General features: G+C 40.4%; 1 protein-coding gene across 1 annotated transcript; it reads right to left on the bottom strand.

The window, feature by feature from the left end:
* Nucleotides 1–1846: 1846 nt before the first annotated feature.
* RGR (retinal G protein coupled receptor) lies at nt 1847–18202 on the bottom strand. The gene is made up of 7 exons (XM_050339552.1): nt 18059–18202; nt 15566–15722; nt 13827–13948; nt 4939–5092; nt 4296–4413; nt 3195–3308; nt 1847–2311 (listed from the first exon to the last, which is right to left on the bottom strand). Exons 1-7 carry the CDS (start codon nt 18135–18137, stop codon nt 2168–2170), a joined length of 888 nt encoding a protein of 295 aa, XP_050195509.1. The 5' UTR covers nt 18138–18202; the 3' UTR covers nt 1847–2167.
* Between the last annotated feature and the right edge of the window lie 380 nt (nt 18203–18582).

The raw sequence follows: 18582 nt of genomic DNA, 5'->3' as shown, positions 1-18582 counted from the left end.
CTCAGTCCCTAACCAAATGTCTGAAGCTGTTATTTATTACACTATTTACAGTACTGTTATGTAAGCCATAATGTGTTTCAGTAGACAGACATGAAGAACACTCCTCAAACCTTGAACTTCAGAAAATACACATCTCAAATTAATTTTACTGTATATTCCATCATTCCTGCTATTGGAAGCAGCAAACAATCATTCCACCCTCACCTCTCCCGAACCCCTCGTTCAATAAGGCTGTCTCTGCGCTCCTCATCAGTCACCTCTTCTGAGCCAGAACTCTCCTTCATTTCATCCCTGCTGTATTCAAGCTTCTCCCCAATGTTTGATCATCACCGTGGCCCTTTTCTAGTTTATCTGTATCCTCTGTGACTTGGAATGACCCAAACGATGCACCCTATTCAATAAATCTGAATAAGTAGATTTCAAATGATGTGACTATGTGTCCTCTTTTGTTACTTATTCTTTTTAGTGTTTTTTAGCATTCTGCTGGGATTTGTCAGTGTGACCCCCCCAACAAGTGAACTAATGATTGCAAGACCTACCCAGGTCTCTTTCCTGAGAAAGAGATAATTACATATTCAGAGCCTGTCACTGTAGGTACATACTTAAAGGTAATTTTGTGGCCCCATACACATTATTTTGCACTTTCCAGTGCAAACATTTTGTCATCTGCTCATGTAATATTATGTGTACCTAAGATGTAAGTCTTACCTGTCAGCTTTAGATGTCATTATTTTGAATAGTTTTGTCATGGCATTATTCAGTGCTCTGTCAGGTAGTTTGTGACCAGCTTGAGCCTTGCAAAGTCTCAAAGCACATCTCTGAATGGGGTCCCTGGGGTCCCTGTGTCAAAATGACATTTATTCCCTATCTCTAGCCATGAGGGGAATGTCCCTTCTACCCACTGATTGTTTAGCTTCCAGGATTTCACCATCTACCCTGTTTTCCCTTCTAATATGTTGGAAGGCATCAAAGGGACAGATCAGCTTTTTCTTTGGTTAGTTTCAAAAGCCATTTCACTGTCAGTGCTTGGAAATGAACCATATGATTCCTGTAAGTATCAATTAGATTTGGCTTTTTGTACGTACAATCTCTCATAATCTGTCTCACATACATATTTTTTAACAAATGGGTCATTCTGAGGCACATCGTGTAGTAACAGGCAACATCAACTGACATTTTTCATCCCATAGGCAATATGAGCAACAGGAGTAAATACAAGTGTTTAAAATGTGTTTTTAAATTTCCAATAGTTTAGAATACATATAAATTCTGTTAATCATAAAATGAGTGACTTTTTAATTGCTCAGACACAACTGATTCAGTGATTGTTCTCACTCATGTAGATCATAGGGGAGTTTATTGGCAGATGTGAAGTTAATTTTTATCCTTATGACATTTTAGAATAGAAACTGACTCATACCTCCCTTTAGTTTTTGCTCAATGTTCAACAAAAAGATGAATGTTTTTTATGATGGACTATAAGCATTTTATTGTCCTAGTAAGTAGCAGCTGCAAAATCTGATGCAGTTTAGTGTGTGATAAAGCTGAATGTCACACAGTAATTCATTTGAATAGGAGCCAAGCTAATATTCCTTACTGGGGTAACATGCCTGCTCAAATGTTTTTATGGAACTAGGATATCAGATTCATGATGGAAATTTGGGAACTCCCATTTTGGAGGCATTGAAAATGAGTTGTTCAGATGAGCAAGGTATTTATACAGACATGTGGTGTAATACTGGATACTAGTTTAATCTTTTAGTAATCCAGACATTACCATATGGACAAACTGCACAGATTGATCTGATGAGGCCTCACTGGATAAATGAATATCCTGCTTCAGTTAATTTGCTGAGCTTTTACGTTAGCTTTTATCAGGAGAAAAAAAAAATGCTTTCCAGCACATAGTTTATTTTCAGTGACATATAAAATGAGACTGATGACAATCAACACAGATTTAAGGCAGCTTGTTTGACAAGCAGCTCCTGATGGTTTGGACAGTTATCTGGAGGGCTTTCTTTTTGTACTTCATTGCTTGTAGCCAGTGCACAGCCTTTCCAATGTGGAACCACCTTTGCCCATACATATCAGAGAATGCACACAGTTTTCTCTAGCATTTTGCTTTCACTGATGTACCTGCAATAATTTCTCTTAATGCCATAATGAGTTATTTAGTTTTGTTATCAACCTCTGCTTTCTCAATCTTCTGTCCTGTGAGGAACTGCCATATTCCTCCTCTGTAGTTCTCATTTCCCAGGGCATATACAAAGGCATCCACCGTTGGCGCAGCCTTGGCAACAAGGGCAGGAATCTGTCGTGAGACACAATATTTATTAATAGGAAAATGCACTGAGGAGCCAATTGGCTGATTTCAGCCTAGGTTTAGTTTCCCTTTACCAAAAAAATGCCTGTCTGCAATGGTAGTAGCTTGCTACCCCCAGAATGATGAGAAGTAAAAGCAAACTGGTTGATTGGAAGTCCTTGCTCTGGAAATTATAGTCTCTGGGTGAAACAATTTAGGTTGTTTTCACCTGAAACAGGGATATTTCAGTTGGGAGTGAACACAAACACTTAGGAGGAGTGAAGGCTGTGCCACACACACCTTCTGATGAATAAGTGGGCAGATGTTGCTAATGCATTTTGTGTGGGATACTGAATACAGTAATGCATTTGGTGACCTGAAACTGGGCTGATTCTTGGGGAAATGGTTGAAAGGTTTCATATGATATTACTGAGTCCCAGAGGTGATTTTGCAGCCAAGACTCATAGAATAAAGGGGAAAGAGGAGGCAGCATAACCTTAGGAGAGATCAATTACAGCTTCCTTGAGCAGGGAGAAGTATTAGAAATATGAATGAGACAATCAGTCTCTTCAAACTGAAAATTTTTAGCTGGTATTTGACTTTGAGAAGGACACAAAAAGCTCCTACACACCATGAAGCAGAACAGGCTACAGACTTCCCAAATTTCTGCTTGATCAAAGTAGTAATGCACTGCTTGTTATATCACTGTGCTTAGCTGCTTTACCTTAAAAGTGGTGGAGGAACAGAACGCTTTGAGGAAAAGATCTACTTTATATATGTGTTTTAGCAAGTAAACCCAATTGTGAGTAAATCAGCATTGTGCCACAGGAACAGAGAGAGGAGAGTAAGCAGAATGTCATTGTCTGGATTCCTTTGGGTGGCATAGACCTACCATGCGGTATTTCGCTGGAATGAACATCACATTTTCCACTGCTGCATAGGAGCATAAAAGGCAGTAGGGACCCCAGCAAATGAACAGTGTCTTCAGTGGTAAACCCGTGTTAAACTGAAAAACAAGAGCAATAAATGCCTTCAGGGCTGCCTGTGCAGTGGGCACAAAGCCCTGTTCCGGGCGTGGGTGGGGAGTTCACAGCTATAGAATATCGTAAGAAAGAAATCACATGCCAGTGCATGTAAACTCACTGAATAAAAAAGGTAATGGACATCATGGTCACTGAGATTTGTCCAAGAAATATGTAGAGGACATATGTATTTATTCCAGTCAGCTACAAACCAGTCTGCCTGACTGTCTCTTTGCTGATATAACACTCCCCTTGAGAACTCACTGTCTTTACTGAGTGCAGGGGTTGGGCTGTGCCCACCAGCCATGCACAGTGCCCAGACTGTGTCCTGCACCTAAGGAAACAACTCATATAATCATCACATTACATTCCCATAAAACTGCCACACATTAACCTTTGTTTCCAGCTCATTTCCTCAGCCAAGTGAAAACACAGTGTGTATGGGAAGGCCCTTTTCCCATCATGGGTTGCCTCCATGTTTCCTTTCAGAGCTGTAGTTCTGTCTGACTTCCTCAGTGATAAGCTAAGGGCTTGTAGCAAAGCAAGAAATGACAATCCTTCCTGAGCCAAATTTCTCTGGATAAATATTGATATGCCTTTGGCAAATATTCTGCATGCTGTATGTTAATTTTGTGAGGAGAGTTGGACCAGTGTTGATGGAGGGAAATCTTCAGGACCACTAGTCCAACTCCCTCTTTGATGGGGAAGTGTTTACAGCACTAGGTTGGGGCAGATGTGGCCATCTGGCAAAATGTTGAAATCTATAAGAATAATGTTTCCATGAACTTTCTAAGTAGCCCCATCCTGAGTTGCACTACCCTCCTACTCAGGTAGCACTGGGGAGTCAGCACAAAAGGATCTGAGCCAAACCCTTTGTGAAAGAAATGGGTTTTTTTTTCAAGGACTTTGTCTCTAATGGATGCAGCCCTATTTTAGCAAGGTGATTGCAGGGGCTGAGGGAATTTTCTTACCTTATAGTGCCCACTTTTCCTGAACTTTTGGTGTACAGACTGATAGGCCGTCAGCATGATGAAGCCTGGTACCAAGAAATTGAACGTGGCCATAGAAAAAAGGTATGTGGCATAGTTTCTGGAAAGGGTGAGGAGGGGAAAAAAAAAGAGGTTGTTAATTCCTGTCTAATATATCTATGTAAACTTGCTGTAAGTATTTACCAACGTGTATTTTTAAAATTGCTAAACCCAGTTTTGTCAACATGCTTTAGGTGCAGCATATGCTGAAGGGCAGTTGAGCTGTGCCACGCTGTTGTGTGGGATGGATAATATTGTAGAAAATCACAACAGGTATTTGCTTTCTAAACCCAAAAACCCTACTCAGACATTTGTGCTGGACTGTATAAACCCAAAACCACTTTCAAAGTGGTTTAAGTCCTAAACACAGAAAAGGTGCAGCTTATAGGTTAGCAAGGGAGCAGCAGAAACATGAGCACCATCCTCTCCCACAGAGGAAGCTGTTCCCACCACATGCTACCACGCGAGTCAAGGCAGCCTTTGGGAGGGACATCTGCACTGACAGCAGTTTTGGCATGCTGTTGAGCCCATCCCAGGGGATGGCAGCCTCCACCCCACTCCTGTGGGAGCTGGCCCTGGCCCTCACCTGTCCCCTTTGCTGTAGTCCAGGGTGCAGCAGGTTCGGAGGGGTTCGTAGTCGTATTCCCCCCACCCCAGTAAGGGCATCAGAGCCCAAAAGCCAGCAAACAGCCACGCAAACACTATCATGGAGATGACCGTGCTCCACTGCAGCCTGCTCCCTGTGGGAAGAGAAATGGGAATCTCCATGACCCAAACAAAAACACTGGGAAAAGCTGTCTGGCCCTTGAGCCTCAGGCAGAAACAAGCAGCTGTCTGTGTTTTGTACCCTGAAGCTGATCTGCGTCTGGAGGAATCAGTCTGGCATAAAATATGAAGGAAGCTTTTAGAGTTTAGGAAATAGCAAACTGTACTTCCCTTTCGTGTCCTTTACTTAAGACAAATGCTGTATTGCTGCTTAGCTTAGTACCACACTGGAGGTACAGCTGCTGTTACAAATCTTATATTCTTGCGTTTTGGCAATGTGTTTAAAGACTCAGGTGAGGCAGAGAGTAGAACAAACAGGGTGATGCAATAAATAGTGTTTGAAGAACTAGAATTCTATTGGAGGGTGTGGGTCAGATCAGATATGTGACTCTGCATAGACTCCCCAGCCCCTGCCTACTTCCTTCCTGCCTGGCTGGGAGTGCAGGGCACATGCAGATATCAAATATACTCTGCTCTAAAACTGTTGTTTGTCAATATATATATGAATATATATACACAACCTGATCTTGTTCTAAAAATACTATTGGGCAAGTAATTTTGCCCTTAAGATCATTGCTTAGCCTGGAACAGGAAATGTGAAGCACAGCACTAGTGATTTTTTTCCTAATTTTATAATAAAAACGTTCACTTGTGCCTATCTCACCCGGTTTCATAAAATACCACAGGAATGAGTCAGTGGATGAAATGAAGGACTGGAAACTTCAGAAGACACAGGAAGTATTTCCTCACGGAGAAGCAGGCAGGCTTCCTTGCTGCTGCAGGATATTGTGTTAATCTTGCTGCTTGCGTGTCAAAAGGTCTGGATAATTTTGTTATGGAGGCTAATGTCTGTCGTCACAGCCATGCTGAGTAGTCCATGACGCCAGCTGCAGCAGCAAGGAGAAGGGTGACTTTTCCCACCGCTCCTTTCTAATCAAATCTCCCATTAGGGAGAAGTAATGATGTAATTTTCACTGAGGTTGGGAAGCAATCTTTTTGTCTGCCCTTAGCCCTTAAGAGCAGCATCATGACAACAGGCAGGAAGATTCAGGCCAGTTCTGACCTTTCTCGGAAAGGACTGGGGATAAGGTGTGTGAGGTGGGGCCCTGCCGTGGGGTCAGGTGTGGCTGACACAGGGGTGGAGAGCACATGGGGCCACACAGACTGGAGATCCCTATAAGGCAACAGCAGCACCAGGAAAGACTACAAACTCTACAGTGGCTATTTTAAGTGGTATCATCCTTGCATATTTTAAAGAAGGAAAATAAAGTGAGTTGTTAGTGAAACTGCCCTTTTACAGGGAGGCTGTTTCTACCTCTGTGCTTTTTCTTATCTTCCAGAGGTTCTTCAGGGAAAAGAATTAGAGTCTAGAATTGCATTAAAAATCAACTTGGAAAATTTGTTTGGTGCAGGTGTTAAAAAATTAGTCATGGAAAAGGACAGGTGTACACGTTGCAATTAAAATACCAGGAAAAAAAGTAAAGAATATCCTTTTCATAAATACTCTATGTTTTAATATGGTAGTTACAAAAAAATTTGATTTTTTAGTGATTTAAAACATTATTTTGTAATAATTACTGTCTTTCATCTGATTCCTACATAGAAGATATACTTTGATTCAAAGGCTTAAATATTGCTTTGTAAAACTGACATGACTCTAGAATGACATAGATGAAAATAGAAGAATAGCTTTTGATTTGGGGAACTAGCAATACAAGTAAAACTTTTTACTAACTTGTAATTACTCATAATCTCTTGGTTTCAAAGAAGCAATGTAGCTTAAGCTGCATCTTTCAGAAGTGAGTGCAATTTGGGTATATGCTCAAACAAGCATCCAAGGTGTCCATTTGTGTTCCACATAGCAGTTCTTGTAGCTTGGCTTCACACAGCTGTAACTTGAAATTCAACCGGGACAATGCTTATTACATAAGCTGTCAGCTTTGTTTTGTGTTTTACATATTCTAGCAGCGTTTTAAAGGCATTATCAAAAGCAGCTGCACTGAAACCTGGATCTGAATTGTGTACCTTTTAAATCAAGCTTATGCCAAAAGCAGCTTTATTGCTCTGGGAATAAAATTTTGTAAGTAGTGAGGTCTCTGGTATTCCGAAAAGACCCTGAACTAAATCCTGGGGGGATTTTGATTCTCAGCAGTTTTTGTAAAATAGTTAGTATCAGTTACTTTTTGTGGTATCTTGTGGCAGAAATTTTGTTCTTTTTTTGCCCCATATTTTACTTTGTGAACTACTGCAATATGGTGAAGGTTTCAAAGCACGATGGGACCCTGACCGAGGCACTCTGGTGGCACTGGGTCCTGGTCACACACCAGCACTTTATTGGATCTTTGCATGTAACAAAAAGATCTTGCACTGATTTAATCTGATATAGTCCTGCCCTCCCTGCTGTCATCTTGCACAGAAAAAAGGGAGAAACTCTTGCTCCCCTTGGCTGCAACCACCTATGGGATCTTTCTTGGTGCCCAGTCTCTTGGTACCACATCTTTCCTGTGGCCCGTGTGCTTCAGGCTGGGGTGTGTGCAAGTAACAGGAGAGTTGTGAGGCCTCATGCTGAAATGGCTTTCAAGTATTTTCCATCAAAAGTGGCTTTAATGAAGATTTCCATGTCGAGTTCATTAATGGGAAAAGTGCAGCCCATAGGACGCTCCAGGGGAAATCACCCCGTGCTTGTGGCTGGCAGTGCCCTGCCTCAGTTCCTTCAAACTTAGGGAGCCCGCATGCCTGGCAGGGCTCTGGGAGCTCAGCAAGGCACCACTTCTCATTTTTCATTAACTTGCTTTTTTTTTCCCCTAAATTTTACTTTAATGTTTGTGCCTTTTTAATGAAAAACTGTAAGGCTAAGTTCATTTTAGTTACTTTTCCACATAGGTTAGGGATCACCATTTTCTTCTTAGATGTAGAATGGAGGACTAGGCAATAATGGAGTCTGGCCCCAGGCACGTCTTTACAGCCTGCCTTTGGAAATCTCATCTTGGGGCTGAGTTCCTCTATTCTCTCTCCTCATACTTAAGGAATCCTGTTTTGGAGACTAGAAGAGAGAATCAGAACTAACAAAATTAAATTTTTCCTCTTGGCTTTGTTCTTTTGCAAAATGAGATTGATGGTGAAGCAGACCTGGTGAAATCAGCTTCTTGTTGACCCTCCAGAAAATATTTACTCACATATCAAAATGTATGAATGTAAAATTAAAGAAGCTTGATATTATTTTAGTTTTATCCAGAAAAAGTACTTTCAGTACAAGAACAATGAAAGAACTGTGATTGGTTCACATGGCAAAAATGTCCTCCCCTGAGAAGGCTGACAGCAAGAGCCCAGGTGGAGAGCAGTTTGGTTGTTTTCGTGCACAGCAGGCCATTGCTTTACTTTAAACGATTTTTTGGGGCCTAATAAAATTTAATGTAATAGCTGTGTAGGTCCTAATTCAATTAAATGTCTATGCATGGAGTTTAGCGTATGCTTACAGATATAATTCCTAATTAGGGCCCAGTGCTGGCAGTTTGGTCCTATTAAGTCTAATCACTCTTGTGTTCTGGCTTTCTCCCTTTGAAAAGCAAAAGTAAAGCTTCTCTTTTCCATACAGTGCAATATTAATAGAGGGAATTTCAAATGGCTTCTGTAATTGCTTTGGGACAGAACAAGGTCACTCTCATAAACAGAACCCTCCCCCCACCATTCAAAGATTACTAAAATTCTTGTGTGCTAGATAGAGCATGGGACATTCATCCTTTTGATTATGATGGCCAGTTTATGGTGACATAATCATAAACTATATCTCCATCTTCAGTTTGAGGGAACATTTATGAATGTAAAATTTTTTTTTTAAGATTTATAATTTTTTCAAATGTTTAGCTGATTTTCACAGAAAGAGCCAAAAATACATCACTGACACAGTGGCTACTTTTCAGCTAGATTTCAGCCTGCTGTTCAAAAGGAATTCCTCAAAAAAATGTGAACAGGATTTTCTATGATGGACGGAAAAAAGTTTGTTTTCCTGATTCTTACAAATGGTTTTGTTATAGTAGCTGTATAATATTTAGTTATCATATATTCCAGAACAATATGGCTTGTACCAGACTTCGTGGCATGTATCACTTAAAATTAGCAAGTTTGTCAAAGATATTTGAAAGTCTTATAAGCAAAAATATGTATCAGTCATAAGTAAAGTAGGTGTTAGTACCTACTTAATCTACATTGCAAAAAGCACCAGTCACTGGTGCTCACAAGTATTCATTTTTGTAGGAATAAGAAAGCTGCAATGCGTAATAGCTTATTTTGTACATATTATTAGAAAAAGCTCTTTAAAATGACCTAATTAAGGGATTTTTTTACTTCCTTGATTTTTTTTTTCAGTTTTGTTTGTTTGTTTTGTTTTGGTGGGGGTTTGGTTTTTTTTTCTGTGGTTCTCCATGATCATAGAGCTGTTCTGGTGATTACCTCCTGCTTCAGTGAAAAATGCAAGATCTATATAAACATTGGCATTTTGTCAGGGAAAACTGATACAGGTGCAAAACTAGATGAAGGCAATGTGGCAGGGTGGCTGCAGTAGGTGAGATAGGAGTTAAGGATTTGCTTCTGATTTGACAGAGCTGACAGCTGAAATTGGTGCAAATGGTAGTTTGGTAATTTTTGAATACTGATAGAACAACCCAGATTTCCTTGTATGTTAAGGATTAGATAAAACTCACTGCAATTCTACTTCTTGAAATTGAATGCTGCTGTGAAATCCCATATTTTCTTTTGTAGTATAGACAGAAGCAATGACATACATCACTTCAGATTTTCCATTTCCTCCTAATTCTTAAATGGAAGAGTAAAATCTTCTAGATTATTTTTCTTTTTTTTTTTTTGGAACTATAACTGTGCTTATGTAAGGGAAAAAACTGACCAGGATCCTTCCCCCCTCCACAAACTTCTGATGGCCGTGTGACACACCCTCACCAAAATGAACAGTGTGCTTGATTGAGATGCCTTCAGCAAGGACATCTCTGTGGTAGGTGACTGCCTGCTATGCAGGTCACTGATCCCCTGGGCTCTCCATCAGCTTCCCTCTGCCTGCCTGATCCCAGCTCCAGAGAGGCCTCCCAGACTGCTGCCTCTTTCCTCCCTTGTTACGTTGACATAATTCAGGACACTTTTCTTTTCTGAATGGTCAAAGAGGGAGAACTATAATGATGTAAACTGTCACCTTCTGTCCTGAATGCTTGGCTGCTGGCAGACAGCTTCCTCAGAGTTCGCCCTTTCCCTCTTCACTGTCAGGCACTAACATAAAACTACTTCTGTTTTCTTCTTTTCCCCCTAATGATCAAATTTTGGAATACAGTTATCTGGTTTCCCATCTTGCTAGTGATTGACACTGATACCCTTCAGATTCCCCAACCTTTTCTCCTCTTACTGCATACTTTCAGATTATTTTTTTGGCTCTCTTCACCTTGCTGTGAAAATAGCATTTCATAGGCCCCAAAGCTACATTTAGGGGATGAAAAGATAGTTGCCCAGTGTGGTTGCCTGACAGGAAAAAAAACAAAAGGGGAGAGTGAAATATCTTGAAATTCTCCCTTCTCTATCATGTGTGGTGGTAATACTATTTTCTTCCTTATGGAAATTAATATATCAACCTCATTTCTGAAGAGTGACTTGTCTAGTTATCAATACACTCTAAAGGCTAGTGCCTTGTCACCGATGGTTGTACTGACTGCCAATTTTAAAAACTTGTTTATTTTCAGCATGTTGGTGAAAAAATTTGTGTTATTGGCATCCAGAACGGCTGGAAGTCCCAAATTTTCCTGCCATCATAGTCATCTCTCCCATTCCCGTCAGCTCCTTCTTCCTCAGAAACATGGATAGTGAGTGATCAAGAGTCAAGCTGAGGAATGCTCCAACAAATGTTTTCTTGGGAAACTGTTAGGACATAACAAAAAAACCTGGGGATGATGTAATCGAGTCTGGAAGGATTATCGGTTCCTGGCAAACGAAGATACAAGGTTGATAGCTCTGTTTTTTACAGGCAAAGGTATTTTGCAACTTCTGTACAGGCATGCAACCTGCACCAGTGTCAGCAGGAGTTTAATGTATGGATTGAGAACACAGTATAGCCTGCGGGCTTGGTATAGCATATCTGTGAAATGTAAGTTAATCTTCCTTGCAATCAGCATGTGAAGGATGCAACTAGAAAGGGCTGGTTTTACTGGAAAAGCCACAGGGCCTGAGCACCTTCTGGGCTTTTGGGCTTGTTGTTCAAAGTGTTCACTATATCAGCCATGTTTGGCCATCAGCAAGTAACAATCTGAGCAAAGTAAAGAAGTTTGTGCCCTTAGGGTCTCTCTGCCTGTGCTCTTAATGTAGTGTGTGCTCATGGCTGGAGGAGTGCATGACACAAAAGCATTAAAGTCAATGTTGCAGAGAGCAAAATGTATTTCTAAGACATGCTTATTTTCAGGCTCTCTCTTGTGAAATACAGATGCTGCTCTTCTAGCTCCAAATGCATTTTGATGTCCAAGGGGTGTCAGTATGGATTTAGCTTACAGCCTGCTTTTTTGGGGTCCTTTATCTAGACATGAAAAAAAAAGAATTTCCTTGGCTGAGTTGAATTCCTGCAAGAGTTGCAGAACAAAAAATTGGCAACCTTTTCACCTCAACAGGATCATCAGATTGAACATATTCCCTGTGCAGTTTGGGAGTGTTTCACCATTTGCTGCTTTAATCATATGGAGGCTGTGCCTGAAAGGCTGTGTGGATGCTAACAGAGGAGGGCATTGAAGCACTGCAGCTCAGCAGTTTCTTCCCCAACAAACTTCTACAATTTCCTTTAGAAAATATTTTATGAAGTGGTCTGAGCAACCTGTGCTTTATCAGAAGAAAAGGAAGGTTGAATTTGTTTATCAACATTGCAAAACATACACAGCTTTTTTTTGAGAACAGTGTGGTTACATGAGGTGCTCTGGATTCCTCATTCTTCTAGAAAAAAACCCAGGCTTTAGCAGGAAATATGAAAGCTGCATATCTACAGCTCATCCATTTCTCCCAGGTGGCAGAGCTCCCACATGACTGCCAAAATGGCCAAATGGTGCAGATTGGGGCATTTCAAACATTGCTGAGTGCCAGGATGTCATAGAAACATAGAACACAGAAGGTTGGAAAAGACCTTTAAGAGGTTCTCTGTCCTTTCAGAATAGGTTTATATTTCATATTGTGTCTTTTTCCCTTTTCATAATGAAGGGCATGGAATTGTATGCCCTGTGCTTGTCACTCAGTCTCTTCCCAATAACTTTTGAGAACTCTGACTACTTAGAGTAAACTGGAGGGGGAAGTGGGGACTGACAGGTACTAAGTTGCTGCATTTGCTGTGAAAGTTGATGTTTGGGGAGAAGTGAGTCTCCATGAAAGAACCCACAGAGCAGTCAGCATGGGTCTATCCAATTAGACACAAGCAATATCATCCCTGTGCACTGTGTTTTATTTGCAAGACAGCAGGCTTTGCCAGTTCCAGTGCTCGCAAGGCTGCTAATTTGTTTTACAGTCTATGATAATGCCTTTTGCTGTGCTTCCCAACTTCTGGGCTAGCTAAGAGGATGGAATTATTCTACTGTATCCACAGTGGTGGCTAGAGCACATTTGGAGTCCCAGCACAAATCCTAGCAGTCTCTGCAGACACAAAATCCAACTCGGCACCCTAATTCAGCAGAAATTTCCACTCCTGAATTGCACTGAATGCATAAATGTAGTATTGCCAAATACTGGGAGGAAGTTTTGTGATAGAAAACAAATCCATATGTTTGTCAATCCTGTCAATCTCTATTTCTCACTTAAATCAAAAATATTCTTTCATAAATTGACAAAAAAAGACAAATTTATTTTCATAGTTTGCTATCCCTGTCTAACATTAGATTTCCATTAAATCCAGCTAAGGTGTCAGAGCTAGTTAAAAACTAAATTGCAAGAAAAAAAACAAACAAAAAAATGGCCTTCCCTAAGGAAAAAACCCACATGAACATATTCCTGCTCTTACCAATCAGTACTTCAAAATAGCTCTGCCGTTCTTATTGAAACTTGCAGATAATTTGTTCCTTGCTTGGGAACGAATGTACCAAGTTCCAGTCCTCATAAGGGGGCCTGGAATGAAACATAAATCCCACAGATGTCACCCCTACACTCTGGCACCCCAAAATACCTGTGTGTCACACAAAGGGGCTGCTGAGCTCTGTCTGCCTGATCATGCCTCTGGATGGGCTCTGTTCCAGCTGCTGTCTCTGCAGAGGCAGCTCTCTAGCTACATCAAATTCATCTGTAATTAGTAAACTCTGCGTGGGCATAAATATCTGTTTGGTGCACAGCAGGGTGTTGGATGAAAGCCCAAGGTGAATAGATTTTTCTTCAATGCAAGGGGTTGGATTTGTTTTGGATTTTGGTGTGAAAATCCTTATGGATTAGGAGAAAGCATGGCAAGAGGGTCACGACTTGGATGTGATCTGGAAGAAAAAATATCTCCTGAAGGTGTTTGGTGATTGCTCCCTGTATGGGAAGAGGTCCTTTGGAGAAACTGTTTATATTTGCTCTGTCTCTAGTGTGCAAGATAAACAAACTTACATATAAGATACACAGATAATAAATATGTGCTTGCTTTGCTTCTCAGAAACCCAAGCAAGCTGCCTTATAGCAGAATCTGGGTGGGGTTGCTCAGTAAATTGTGGTTCTTACTTGTACAGTAGTGATGGTATCGGTCCCAGGCGACTGCAGCGCTGCAGTTAATGCTGGCTAGTGCTGCCAGGAAGCCACAGAATCCATGAATTTGACAGCCCTCAGAGCCGTAGGGCCAGTATCTGTCAACAAACAAGGAATATGTTAAGAAAATGATAAAGATGAAGACATGTTTGGAAATTGCATTAACAGAGAGGGTAAAATGATAGACTGTGCTCAAGCTCTCTGAGAGACATTGTAAAAGATGTTGTTGTGGTTGCCTTTAGGTATATGCCAGCATTTTTCTTCCTGTGATATCTGATACAGTACAGCAGCTATTTCTACTATTAATACTGAGAAGAAAATATAACCCCGCATTTTTGTAATGAAAAGTTGGAGGTTTTAAATTTGAAATCTACATTTTGCCCAGTTATCCATATCTTCAAAATTTGTATCCTTTATGAGCAGCCAATTTGTCAATGTGTAAAAGCAGCAAATGAATTTTTGAAAGTCAGAGTTCACCATGCAACACAGTACAAAAGCTCACAACAAATAAAAATACTCTTGATAGCTGGACTGAGGCCTCCAATATCTTTGCAGACATAGTACGAAAAGAAGGAAAAGAACTTCCCAATGTCTTTGCAGACACAGAATGAAAAGGAGCCATGACTTTTTTTTTTCTTTCTGTGTTCATCTAAACTGACCCTTATGCTCATAAACGTGGCTGTGAGGTAGAAATCTTCAGCAATCTCCTTTCTCATATATTTACAGAACACCAGTATAATATATAAGGAGACTACTCCTGGAACAGGAGACAGCTTACTGCTTGAGAGGCTGGGAAACCTGTGCTCCTATATGAAAGAAAAGGTCCTGCAATGGTTAAAACCAAGCTCATTTTGATGTATTGACCTTGGCTTCTGAGCTCCAGTTCAGTAAAGGCATCTTTACTGAATGCAGTTGGACATAAGTTTCTGAAACAAGACTGACCTATACAGGAGGTAAAATATTATTGAATAAGGTCCCACTGGAACTTATTTACTTGTTAATTTGTACCTATTTTGTAACTATTAAGAGAGAATGAATCGGTCACATTCTTGCTTGAAATGCATTTCTGTTTTCCATTAAAGGTCTTTCCAGAGTGTAAAAAAAGGTGAAATTATTCATCAGCTATTTTATATGAAGGTGGTGGTGGGGTTTTTGAGCATGATTTGCTTGTGATTTGTTTGTTGTATTTACTAAAATGCTTGATATTGTTTCTGTCTTCTGATTAAATGATTGACATGTGTGAAAATGTAGAAAATTAATTGTGTCATAACTGATGTGAACTCCCTGGTAACAGATCTTCATTTTACTTTTCCAGAAACTTCTCAAATAAGTGCTTTAATGGAAAGGTTCATAAAAAAAAAACCAAACAGTTAAAGACTTGCAGATAAATTTGGGGTCAATCTAGAGGTTTAGTGAAACGGTATTTTGGTATTCAAGTAGCTTCCATAATGACCGGCAAAGCTGTCTGCTTAAATATCTTGTATAATCAATCTTATACTCTGTCAGTGATTATACACAGTAAAGTCTGCTTTTCTACTTTCCTGGTAGAACTATATAGAGTTTCATTTTGCTGTTTCAGATTGAGAGAATGAGAAGGTTGGCTATGTGTTGTGGTAGAGGGAGAGTTGTTTAATTACTTTGATCTCTTAGAACTTAAGCTATTAATTTTCACGTGGTTCTTCTGAGCATCCCTTAGGAAAACCTTTAAGATATACCTTAGGAAGCTGGAAAAGGCAGCGATGAACGCATTGATGCAGATCCCGCAGTCAGCCAGTGCAATGCTGACAACCAGCAGATTGCTGGGTGTTCGGAGTTCTTTGATTTTTCGGAAAGAGAGAACTGTCAAGCCATTCAGACAGAAACCAAGCAGGGCTGAAAGACAGAATTGTTTGGTGTGATTCAACTGGAAGTGGAAAGCATCTACAATGATACTGTTGTTTTCTTTAATGAGGGAACGATAATTACAGTGGAAACTTATGCGCATGCAGGGAGTAAATGTGTAGTGGTCAGTCTGCACGCAAGTTACAAAGGCTTTCAGGAGAGCAATTGTAGGGGACAGCTGAACCCAGTGCTCCAAACTGCATCAGGGATATGGCCAGTCACATGGAGTAGAAATGGTTTGATCTTACTTGTAATTCTGCTTTTTGTTATAATAAGAGAAACTGGGTTGTCAGGCTTTGTCCAGGGACACGTGGTTCAGAGCAAGGGAGATGCAGGGGAGGCAGTTTTGGGGGGCTGATAGCCAGCACATGCTGCTGGTGCACACATCTCCAGGCCTGCCTTTGATAGAGAAATGGGTTGTGTTCAATATCAATTGTAACATTCTTTTGTGTCTAAGCAGAGAAATCCCTCAGCCGTGTTTCAGTCAGCCTGGCTCCCTCTGGGCTTCCGTCTAAGGTTAGCATACAGTGCTTGAATCACATCGGCTCAATCTTATTACTGCCCCTCGTCAATAGACTATACATGGAAAGGAATAATCTAATTACGAAAAGCAGTCACTGACAGGTTTAAAAAAATAAATTAATGTTGGTCCTCAGAGAGGATCATCCAAGCAGCCCCAGCTATTCACCTAGCACAGAGCTGTGCCACCCTGCAACCCATTTTTCACTGGTTTAAATTCAAGCTTTGTCCTTTAATGACCTTTTCAAGGTGACCTGAATTATTTTAGCTCTGATGAGGCTCTGACTCAACATCCAGTCTCTACGTTTCAGTTAGATGAGAGACACTGTGTCTTTTTCTTTGTGTTCTTCTTGGAAAAAGAAATTATGTAGCACAGAAAAACTCCATATCCCCTAATTCTGTAAAGTAGTGTAGTTACTTATGCTCATTGTCTTAATTCTGCAGTTACATAAGATGGATGATTTTTTTCTAGTCTAAAATCCTGCTTCTACCTTAATTGCATTAATGGCTGATGGCATAACCATAGTAACAGCTGATGTGTGTTTTTTATTACACAACATATAAAAAATATTTCCAGGAGAAATATTTGGAGCCATTTGAGTTCTGCTGTTCTTATTTCCTCCCTGCCAGATTACCTCCCACCCACAGGGTAAAACTGCTGTTAACTCTCCCAAATGCAGAGAAGCCTTTAGGAGAGATATGCTGTGAGCATATTTACAGTACAGTGGAAGAGTTATTACTACATCAACTTTTTTCTATCTTTCCCCTGTTTTTGGAAGCCTCAGGCTTCACCACATTCTGTTCTCTTGAAGGTCAGCCTGAGTGTACAAATAGAGAACTTACTAAATGTAAAAAAAATAGCTTTGAATTTTCATTTTTAGATCAGCAAGTGTGTCCAGTTAATAAAGTAAATGCAACTCTTCCCCACAACTTTCTTGCAAACAGCACTTACAAGCTGCCATTAAAAAAAAAAAAAAGGGGAGGTCTTCATCACCTTTCTCTCAGAGTCTTCAGAAAGTGAATTAATCTTTAATTATTGAGTTTGATCTGAGAAGTCTGTTGACAAAGATAGAATTTTACTGCCAATCTGCTGGGCACATTCTGCCTAAAGCCCTACAAAAAATACTTGTGTTTAGTAAATCATAAATGTCTTAGACCGCTTCTAGTTTTAGGTGATGTTTACTTTGTTTTAACTTCAACAGCCGCAGGTCCCTGGCACCCCCTTTGCTAGCTGCCAGGTAGATAAAGTTCACAGTTTTATTGCAGTCTCTCAACGAAGTGGCTTATGCCTTAGGAAAAGTCCACATTGGCTAAACTAAATTGATCTGGTTTCTTTAATTCTACCCAGCAGCCACCAACTGTAGCTCTACCAATGCAATCTGGATGCATGCTAAGAGTTTACAGGCTGTTTTGGACCTAACATGTTTGATTATAAAAGAGTCTCATTTTATAGGAGTTTGATTATAAGAGCCAACAAAACTAGCAGTCCAATTTTATGGAGAGATTATCAATCATTCCAATATCTTTCCTCCGAGGAAGACAAAATTGTCTTTAAAAGTCAACAACAAAATCGTAAATCCCAAAATCTTGAGAAGACAGTACTTCACTGCCATAGCTATGCACAGAATGCAGATCTTCACTGCAAACAGCTTGCAGCTCACCCTGATATACTAGTGATGTGGCCACAGTAACTTGGGTCAGTGTACCACAAACACTGCTGTTTATTTCAATTTTTCTTCCTCCTCTCATCACAAATAATAGGGGAAAAAAAAATCTTAACTGCTGCTGAGGTCCCACATCGAACTTACCTTCTACCAGCAGGGCAGTGCCTATGGCAAACACCTCTATTTCAGTGAAGCCTTCAGGGAGAGGGTGTGGAGTGACCATTCTTATGGCAAATATGTCAAACGATTTAACCTCTGCCCTCTGTTATAGCTGTAGGGCTGTCTTTTCTCCAGATGTCTCTACTTCCAGTAGCCCAAGGCTTCTTAAAGGAGCAGCTCACGTGCAGACACATGCTGTTATTATATAAAAGCTTTGGGGTTTTTACTCCCGCCACTACAATCCCTGCAAGAATGTTATTAATGATGGGACTAGCATCAACCCGCACTCCCCCTTCTCCTGCAAATCGTATTTCAGACACCAGCAAAATGAAAGCATTCATTGCAATTACAACAAGTTCTTTGTAGAGACAAGATTAAAAAAACCTGTCCAGTTAATTCTGCAAGACTGGAAAAGAATTAAAGGTTGTGGAACAAAGGAAACATGTAATATATAACTGGGAAGTGACCTGAAAAAGAAAGAGGCACTCATTGAGTTGGTAATTAGAGGA

The sequence above is a fragment of the Myiozetetes cayanensis genome, unplaced genomic scaffold (genome assembly GCF_022539395.1).
Source record: "Myiozetetes cayanensis isolate MyiCay16 unplaced genomic scaffold, myiCay2020 scf10, whole genome shotgun sequence".
NCBI classification, from domain to species: domain Eukaryota; kingdom Metazoa; phylum Chordata; class Aves; order Passeriformes; family Tyrannidae; genus Myiozetetes; species Myiozetetes cayanensis.
Note: the sequence above shows the minus strand (reverse complement) of the source record. Positions and strands in the feature narration are given on the sequence as shown.